The sequence below is a fragment of the Charadrius vociferus genome, unplaced genomic scaffold, assembly GCF_000708025.1.
Source record: "Charadrius vociferus isolate BGI_N301 unplaced genomic scaffold, ASM70802v2 scaffold413, whole genome shotgun sequence".
Classification (NCBI taxonomy): Eukaryota; Metazoa; Chordata; class Aves; order Charadriiformes; family Charadriidae; genus Charadrius; species Charadrius vociferus.
Window position 1 is genome coordinate 1652246 of NW_009647738.1, and position 9936 is coordinate 1662181.

General features: G+C 51.0%; 1 protein-coding gene across 1 annotated transcript; it reads left to right on the top strand.

Annotated features, from left to right (window-relative positions):
* Positions 1–57: 57 nt before the first annotated feature.
* On the top strand, positions 58–7742 carry FOXRED2 (FAD-dependent oxidoreductase domain containing 2). The gene is made up of 8 exons (XM_009881866.1): positions 58–581; positions 2205–2456; positions 2955–3224; positions 3962–4128; positions 4787–4952; positions 5451–5692; positions 6572–6742; positions 7477–7742. The coding sequence occupies exons 1-8, from the start codon at positions 58–60 to the stop codon at positions 7740–7742; spliced, it is 2058 nt and encodes a 685-aa protein (XP_009880168.1).
* The last annotated feature ends 2194 nt before the right edge of the window (positions 7743–9936 follow it).

Sequence of the window (9936 nt, forward strand, 5' to 3'; positions counted from 1 at the left end):
CCTGGGTGACATCTCCCTGCTCCTCTCCCCTACAGGGGCGGCTGTTCCGGCCCTGCCATGGTCCCAGCGGTCTGCGGGACCCTCCTGGGGCTGGCCTTGTACGCCAGCAGCCTGTGTGCGGCAAGCGGCGCTGCTTTCCTCTACCACGACTACTGCGTCATCGGGGCCGGCCCCTCGGGCCTGCAAGCGGCCTATTTCCTCCAGCAGGCCAACCGGGATTACATTGTCTTCGAGCGGAGCCATGCTCCCGGCAGCTTTTTTGCCCTCTACCCTCGCCACCGCAAGCTCATCAGCATCAACAAGCAGTACACGGGCAAATCCAACAGCGAGTTCAACCTCCGCCACGACTGGAACTCGCTCCTCAGCCACGACCGCCGGCTGCTTTTCCGACGCTACTCCCGCGACTTCTTCCCTGACGCCGACGTGATGGTGCGTTACCTGGAGGACTTTGCTTCCCTGCTGAAGCTGCGGGTTCAGTACAACACAGCCATTGTCCACGTGACGCTGGAGAGGGATGAGCAGGCCTGGAACGGCCACTACTTCCTTCTGACAGACCAGGACAGGCAGAACTACAATTGCAGGTAATGGGCGAATCCAAGGCTAGCCACACCGCTCTCCACGGGTGTCTTCGAAGTCCCAAAATCACAGAATAAATTAGGTTGGAAGAGACCTGTAAAGGTCATTTTGTCCAAGCCCCTGCCCAAAGCAGGGCTAGTGACAACAGGTTGCTCAGAGCCTTGCCCTCTTAAGGCATGAGTATCTTCAAGGACGGAGGTTTCGCAGCCTCTTCGAGCCTTAACCACTGTCATGGGGGAAAAACATTTTGTGGGGATCAGTGAGATGGGTGGGTGGAATAGCTGTTCCTGGGAACGCATTTCCTTTCACAAGCAACATTATGCCTTGGACAGCTGAGGAGCTGGTAGGGCAGACACAAACTGGCTAAAATTGCCATCACCACAGGTTTCATCCTTGATAGGTAAGCTTGAAATCACTTTTCATTTTATCACTAGATAATTGCTCTCTGTGGAAAAAATAACTCAGTCATACTTGTTGTAGCCACTGCTGCCTTTATTACAAAGTTGGGTGTATCAGTGCAGCGACACCTCGCCTCTGGTAACCCACACATGCTTAGAAGAACCAGTATTTAAAAGTATGTCCCAGCCAACTGAAGCCCTGGGTTAGCATAGAGCTGGCAGGGGGGAACCAGAGAAAAGTGGAGCTGCTGCAGTAGAGGGAGTCGACTGTGAGAAGTAACCCTCAAGGCTGCTGGTCCCTGAATTCCCCATCCACTTGTCATACTTACATGTGTGTATCCCATACCGCCACTGAGCTACATTCCTAAAAACCATCTAGAAGTTACTCGTGAACATATGGAGTATATTTCTCACCTCTCCTGAGAACTTCAGCTCTACTACAGCAGGTCGCACTGGCTGTCACTTGGAGGTGCGCTGGCTGGCAAGCTCAGAGGGGACAGAAGGCAATCCCGGACACCCACGCACCGCGAGTGAGTTGCTCTTGGGAACTGCGTGAGCAAGGCTGGGATGGCACACTATGCTGCTAGCCTCGGCTGCCTGGTGTTTCCGTCTAAGTCACAAAAATTTCCCTAAGATTCAAGTAAAAGTTTTTACAGAGAGATATAAAAAGATTACTGTACTTAATTTTAGTGTTAACAATTAGTGTTATTGGTAACATGTTTTTATGCCTAGGAGTTACATTTTAAAATCTTGAAACCATTTTCTGTCCCTCTTAAAAATAACTTTTGTTCTGCTGTATTAAAAGGCAATATAAATTTTAAATCAAAGTCATTCTTTATGCAGGATATAATCAACCTGTGAAAAGCTTTGGTATAATAATATGTGTCATCAGTGAGTACATACGAGCAGCACTTGCACACTTGTGAACAACTGAGGGAGACTTATGAAACAAGTGGAGCTTATATGTACAGCACCCGCACTGATTTTTGCTATATATAATGACGTTCCTATTCATCTTTGTTGGCCTGATGAGGGTAGGGAAGACCAGACCAGGCCATTAGGTGAAGCTGGGGAGAGGTTTCTCTCAAAACCATGATCTGTGCAGCTGATCCAGTGTGACTGGAGGGGGCACATCACAGCCATCTTTCACAGCGGGAGGAGTGATAAGATGGAGTGATGGCCCCATTCCCATAATTCCTGCATTCCTTAGTGCTATCCCTGTTTTTGCAGCTCGTTGTTGGTCGCCACTGGGACGTGGGTCCCCAACGTGGTAAACTTCCCTGGCTCGGAATACGTTGAGGGTTACGAGACTGTGTCCATCAACCCAGAGGATTTTGCTGGCCAAACCGTGTTGATCTTGGGCCGAGGGAACTCAGCCTTTGAGACGGCAGAGAATATTCTGGGTGTCACAAATTTCATCCACATGGTGAGCCGGTCCCGTGTGCGCCTCTCATGGGCCACCCACTACGTCGGGGATCTGAGGTAGGAAACCACTCCACTTCCTCTTTCTAACGCAGCCAGAATACAAACAAGGAGAAGCACTTCTTGCCCAGGTGACCAACTGGGCTAGCACAGGAGGTGCTGTGGTCCTGGGGGCCTTCTATCTTTAGGACTTGGTTTAAAGCAGTCCAGGTTGCAGTTGTTGAACACAGAAACTTGATGAGAGCTCTTCAGGGTCTGTGTGAAATAGGAAAACGTCCCCTTGGAAACTGTATCGTTAAGAAGTGCTGCCTCCCAAGTTGTTGCCTTGCTTGCAATCACAGAGGAGAGCTAAGTTGACTACATCCTGCAAGCATGGCAGAGAGGCTGTTACCTGTGCTGTTCCCATGAGCCCTGAGGCTGTGCGTATAACATTTGCACTGAAGGGGAGCGTGGGATGCCAGGTAAAGGTGTCCCATTTTCAGCAGTTGAGACAGAACCGTGGATCCCACCTCTCTTCCCTTCTTTTAGCCCTTCTTACATTCTCCTTTTTTTTTTTAGAGCAATTAACAATGGCCTACTGGACACCTACCAGCTGAAATCTCTGGATGGGCTTCTGGAGGGCGATCTGGAAGATCTGGCTATTGTCAAAGACAAGAAAGGGAAGCTGCACATCACGCTCCGGTTCTACCTGGAGAACAGGAACACCAGCGCAGGTATCGACTCCATCACGCTCCCGCAGGATGAACTGGATAATTTTGCCACCCGCGCACCTTATGACCGTGTCATCCGCTGCCTGGGCTGGAAGTTTGATTTCTCTATCTACAACAGGTGAGGGAGAACCAGGATCTATAGTGAAGCAGGTGGTTAGAGCAAGAGACTATGAAGGGCCTGACTAGGGAGGAAAGGGAAGGGCAAGTCCTCTTCTGGCAGCGTTGCCTGGACCTCCCTGTGCTCTGAGCTACCTGGTGCTGCATAGTCTGTTGTTTACCCTGCAGCTGTGGCCACGTCCCAGTGGGAATGCGTGTGCCACTGCCCTCTGACCAACAGGCTATAGGGCTGAGCAAATAGCAGTGTTGGGACCTGAGTGACACAGAAAAACTTGTGCCTTTAGAACTTAAGATCCTGACTTGCCAGATCACATGCAGGGGGCTAGCAATGTTTTGGGTTTGGGGTTGGGTTTTTTTTTTGAATGAGGATGGTACAGGTATAGATCACTACAGAAGGGTTTTGTCTGCTTTTTTTCCTGGAGGATGCAACCTTCACTCCGCCTTGGTTTGTCTCCTAGTACCTTCTGCTGTTGAAAGTGATACTGCTAACTTTACTGTCTTCCAAAATTCACTGCCAGTGGCTCAGGCTGGAATTTTATCTTGTCCAGAGCTACCTTGAGACAAGCACCTTTGTCTTCTGGAAGATCCTCATTGTAGTAGGAAATCCCACTGAAGGCAGTGGGGGCATGAAGCAGTGTCTTGCAGTGGCTGCAATATAACGTGTGCCTTATCAGAAACCCTTTTTATTTTTCCACCCCTGCCCTTCCTCACAGCCTGCTCTTCTCTTTTGCACATCAGGTCCCTTAGAATGATGCCAGGAAAAGGGAATAAAAAGAAGTATCCTCAGATCAAACCTAGTTATGAGTCCAGAGGCACCCGGGGGCTTTTTGTTCTTGGCACGGCTAGCCACTCTGTTGACTTCAGGAAATCTGCTGGGGGCTTTATCCATGGATTTCGGTATACAAGTGAGTACTGGGGTGTACAGAAAGGGCAGAGGTGGGAATCGTTCCTCCCTTTGAAGGAACAACTCATAGTTTACTGCTGGAAAGAGATCACCCTTAGTCTTGTGCTGGCAGTAAGAAGGACAAAACACAGCCAAGCTGCAGCTGTGTTGTCTGAAGTAGAGGAGAAGTGACTTGGGGTCATATCTGAAGTTTTTAGTTGTCTGTCTTTGTTTTGTCTTGTGTCTCTCTTGCCCATTGTCTCTTATTTACGTAACACAATAGATTTCTGCCTGCCAGATGCTCTGCCTCGTGACAGGCTGTGGGTGAGAGGTCTTTGCTGTGGAGTTAAAACCCAGTGGCTTTGGGCAGTAGAAAGAATTTCTGTCTTTATGTGTGTGTGCCCATCCTTATAATTAAAGGACTACTCAGAAGTAATGAAATATCCCCGAGGACCCCCCGCCCCCTTGCCAACCACTTAGCATCACATCAGCTTTCAGAAGGCATCTCCACTGCTGTTATCAGCAATTGGGGTGGGAGATCCTGAGCACAGATGAGCTGTAAAGCTTATTTATTGTGTCCTGCCAGAATCTCTGTATGTCGTAGCAGAGCGATCGGATTTCTTAAAACTGTAAGTTTGGATTTTTAAATAAGCTATCTTTGTTTCTCTCACTGTTTTTAGCTCGTGCAGTCCACCGCCTATTGGAAAACCGTCACCATGGTGTCCCCTGGCCATCCACAGTCTACCCTATTACACAGCTGACCAATTCCATCATCAAGCGGGTGAACGAGGCCTCGGGCCTCTACCAGATGTTCAGTGTCCTGGCTGACATCATACTGCTGAGAGAGTGAGTGAGTAATTATTCCCAGCATGGCGCTACTTCATTTCATTCCTTTTTCTTTACCATTGCTTCCCATGATGCCACCACACAAATTGCTCTGTTGCTGCCTAAGGACGTTACTGTCACGTAGGCAGCCATCTCAAAACCTCTACCACTGCCGCGACTGGTGCCACTATGCCCAATTCTGCCAATTCTCTCTTAAAGGGCTGAAATGGTCCAGACCTTCCTGCTAGGCTCAGAGGTGTAGTACCCTTTCGCTGTCCCCAGGGAAAAGCTTTCCTTGAGCAGCACTAATGTAGAGAGTAATCCCATAGTCTGTGGAAATAATCAAGTCTTGTAACAGTATCTGCAGCCTTCATAAGCTCTGTGTCAAGTCCACCCCAGATCTGTAATGACTAAAAATAGTTCCTATCTGATGGCTCTTTGGCCTTAGCCTTGATCAGCTGAGGGGGTGTTGGCTTTTCTCTGGTGCAAGAGTCTGACGGTTGTGGTTGCAATTCGTAGGAATGCCACAGCATTTGAATACCTGGAAGAATACCCAGTTGGAGTCCTGGCTGAGCTGGAAATGCAGACCGGAAGAAAGGCTCCCAACGGGCTGTTTGTCGTCATCATGGAGTATGGGAGGAATTTCTCTGGGGCTGACAAGGATGTCTTCTACTACAACCGAGCTGTGGGAGAGGCACAGCATGCCTGGCAGTCCAACTTTTTGCACCCTGTTATTTACTATTATAAACACCTCCCAACAGGTAAGCTTTTCTGCCTCTCTCTGCTAATTATCTGATATGAGCAAAACGGAGAAGGCTGCAAATACTTCAGATCCAAGGCCAGGGGAACCTGAAAGTGTTGCACACCCTTCTCCTCCACTTCTTCATGTCCATCCTCTGGGGCACCTGCCACCACTGTGTAAGCTGAAGAAGAAGCTGGGAGTTGGCAAGAAATTTCCATCAGTCAGACCGATACAGAGGGGGGGGGGGTTGTACCAGAGACCTCACACTTGAGAATAGGAGCAAACAGGTCTGCTGGGAACTTACCCATGCCAAAAAAGGGGAACGTTTTTTTCCCTTTGGCTGGTACCCTGCATGTATTTTGCAGAGTCCTGGCAGATGAGGCAGGGCTGTTCAGTATTACCGCTGAAAGAAAACTGCTCTCTGTGGTCTGCCCAGATCTGAGAGGTCCCGCAGTGATAGAGCCAAAGGCGAGGGTTTGAAGATGAGCGTTACATCCAGCAAACAGACACGCTCAGAATAGATTTCCTTGGGAAATGAGCCTGCTGAATCTTCATCTCCAGAAGCCCAGGGTCAGGGTCCGGCCTGCCTTCCACGGAAAGAAGTGTGATGGGGTAGCAGCATTAAAGCTTGAACGCAGCTCAGCCTGTCTGGCAGTCCCTGCCCAGGGGGAACGGGAGTGAAATGACAGGAAGTACTGCGGGCAGGGACAAGGGGCAGCTGTGCAGTGGCAGGGCTGGTGAGGACAGAGCTAGCATAGGGGATTGCAAGTGAAAGTAAGGTAGGGATTAAAAAGGTCAGGACAAAAGCTGGAACAGCTGTCATAGCTGTTTTGCACTCCCCAAGCTCTTTTTAATGCCATTTTGATTCAGAGAGATTCCCTTAATGTTCTCTTGGCAGAGCGTGAGATGAGACTTCGTCCCCCAGACTGGCCTCTCCCCCGCCCAGATGCCGTCCATCACATTGTGGAGGACTTTCTGACAGACTGGACGGCCCCAAACGCTCACATCCTGCCTCTGAGGCGGTTTTTGGAGAACTGCCTCAGCACTGACCTGCGCAATTTCTTTGCAGGTAATTTGAGCACAGGGTTGAGGAGGGGGAGGAGGGATGGGAGGGACGCGACAGGAGCGCTCTCTTCTGCAAATAGCTGAGATCTCCCTGTGGTGAGCTGGTGATCTCACTCACTGTCAGTCACACCTCTTTGATGCACTCTCCAGACAGTAACAATCGCTGGTGCTGCGTGTATGTTCCCAAATAGCCTTTGCTGTCGCTCACCACCAGAAATCGACTGCCCTGGGCACGCACGGATTTAGGGAAACGTGTATGAGGTTTGGTTCAATCCCTTTTCTACCTGCAGCTTTCCTTCCTCCTCCATTATTTGAACGTTTCTTTGTGCCATCAGGTACCAGATCTCTTTTCATGTACTGATGATGGGATTGCTTTCCCATGGGAAATGGGAATGCTGGGATGTGGGAGCTGGTCTGAAGACTGGTCTGGGAACCTCCTGCAGGAACCCAATGTGACACAGAGAGGGAAGCAATCCTGTGGTACGAAGAAGATGCCAGAGGGCTGCAAGCTCAAATTCAGCTCCTTTTCCTCCGAGTGCAGGCTGGAGATCGCACCCTGCTTCTCCTGACCTCTGCAGTATTGAGTCAATTACTGTGCTGCCATCCGGGGCAGGGTGCTGGCTGGGAAACTCCAGTTATCTTCCCTCATCCTTTCTGCCTTTTGTTCTGAATGAGCCCTCAGAAATTCACAGGACTTATTCTCTGCTGAGCCTAATTTTTTGATCTTTTTCCCCGCAGAGTCTTGTTTCCTGTTTGCCTTCACCCGTCAGAAGCTGCCCCCCTTCTGTCGGCAGGGGTACGTCAGAATGCAAGGGCTCGTGGGGAGCGAGGGTCTCCGGCGCCATGCAGTAGAAGCTGGTCTGCTGGAGGATTACACTCTCATAGACTTTTCGGGCGACAAAGCCCTTGACAGCTACAAAGGGTCACAGGACCAGCTGCTGAGAGATCACACGATACCGGTTCGTCCACTGCAGCATCTTGTTAATTCCAAGGATGAACTTTAACCTTTCTCGCTCCACGTTGAAACCCATAGGTGCTGTTGTGACAATGTTGTAACAGAGATCCACGGCAGGATTCTGCCCTTTCCCGTGCACCTTTTCCATCCCCATGCCTTTCACTGATCCTGAGTTGCCAAAGACCTGCTCAGATCTTGCTGTTACAAAGAGGAGCAATGTGCTCCGCTGGATATGCGAGGGGCCAAAACCCAGTGATGCTGAGGCTCCTGCGTTGTCCTCGCAGGGTTCAGAGTTGCCTGAAGATGGTGTTTGTTTATCTCACAGACCAAGATCTGTAACCACGCCCAGGGGTCAAAGAACAGAGGGTGCAGGAACGCCTGGGTAACTCAAAATGTCACGTCCCTCTTCCGAGGTGACCTGCTTGCACCCTGCAGCAGGCGGTGCAGGCTCTCTGGTCCCTGGACACCGTATGCTGCGAATACTTCAAGGTTTGTTTGTGCGCTGAATCCCGAAGCGGTACTCCAGGCAAACTTCGCAGTGGTTTTCCTGCATTTGAGGTAGGGCAGTTGAGTAGCTTGAGTGGAGAGAGGGAGTCTTTTTTTAGTTACCATGTAGATCAGATAATTTGTCGTTTCCTGGAGACCACTACAAGAGACCCTTCCCTCTACAGAGCATGAGTAGCTTGCCTGGAATGTCCGGGACACAGAGACTTACACTGAGTTCGGCTGTGCTGTCCTCACGTCTGTCTTCTCCCGCACTGAGCAGCCTGAAACGTTAGTCCCTGTCTTTTATAAAGCATGACCAATATTTCTCCTATTTGCACTATGTCCCATCAAGAAAGTTTCGGGTGGACTTTGATGTTGTTAAAACACTTGTCTTCTATTTCTTTTATTCCCCCTCCAGTCACCTTGAGATCTTGCCGGTGCTGACTGGGAGTCTGTCTGCACTTTATTGCTCCCTCTGTCAGCTGCCTGCATTTGTCTGTCACCTCCCCGTGTACTCCTTCCGTGGCCCCAGAGTGGCAACACAAGAGCAGTTTTGAGCTCGACCTTATGACATCCCTGTGAGTTCTAGGAAACAGAGGAGGGGTGAGGAGGAACTGGCTTTTACCTCCACACACGTTTTCCAACCCCTTAGCGTCTGGAAGAACGTACCCCTCTGCACCTGTGTTTCTCTGTACCCCAGACTGGGGGCAGGAGGGGCTGTACCTACAGGTACCTGAAACTCTCCAAGTCCTTTGCGTTCGGCTACTGTTTCTGTAAAGCCCCAGTTCCTGTCCTGCCTCTGCTTTGTGCTGGGAGAGGCTGGGGAGCAGAAGAGGTGGAGGAGATGACAAACGAGTTCTTGCTCCTCTTTGGGAATATTGGGTGATGCTAGGGATGATGCTGCTGCTGCTGGAAGAAGTTACATGTTCACATGCAGCTGGAAAGGGGAAACAGTTGGGTTCTCAGTTGGCATCGATCAGCATCCTGCCGGGGGCTTTATGTCCCGTTGGCCCAGCTCCAAGGCCAGTCCGGGAAAGGCTCTCGTGGCCTGTAGTTGCCTGGGTGGTGCCACTACTTGCTGTGTCCTTGCCACCATGGGCTGAAACAATTTGGGGATTGTCTGGAGGAAGAAAAGGGCCTGTGACTGAACTGGGTTGACTGGCTGTCACCAAGAGCCTGTTTCATTCATTCCCTGTGTGCGCCAACATCGAGTGCAGCCCTCTTGTACCACACCCCTGCACGTTCTCCAGATGTTTCCTCTTCCCTCCTCAAATTCCCACAAGGGATCCACAGACTGTACGTGCGCAGTATGTGTGCTGCCTTAAAGCGTGATTCTCCTGGATTCTCACCCACTGACTCTTCCAGTGTGTTCTCTCCGTGACCCCCAGGGTCAGATCCGTCAACTTTAACCCTGGCAGTTTTCCTGCTGCTCGCTTCCCGTGGATCCGAGTCCTGACCCTCCATGCGTGGCTGGGCCAGCGCTGCCCTTCCAGCGTCACTCCTGCTGGGCCCGAGGGGGAGGAAGCTCTGGCTCCGAACCGTTTCAGCCGGGCATTGTGGTGACAGCCACCGCAGGGGGTGAGGGAGGGGGGAGGCGATGAGCCGCGCCATTTTGTAGTCACCCGTGGGAGTGGGGGCTGCAGGTTGACCCCGGTGCCCTGCCCCATCGTGAGGGAGCAGGGCCGGGGGCTGGCAGGTCTCTGTCCTTCCAGCGAAGCTTGAAGAAGCGCGGGGAGCAGCGCTGCCCGTAGCCCAGC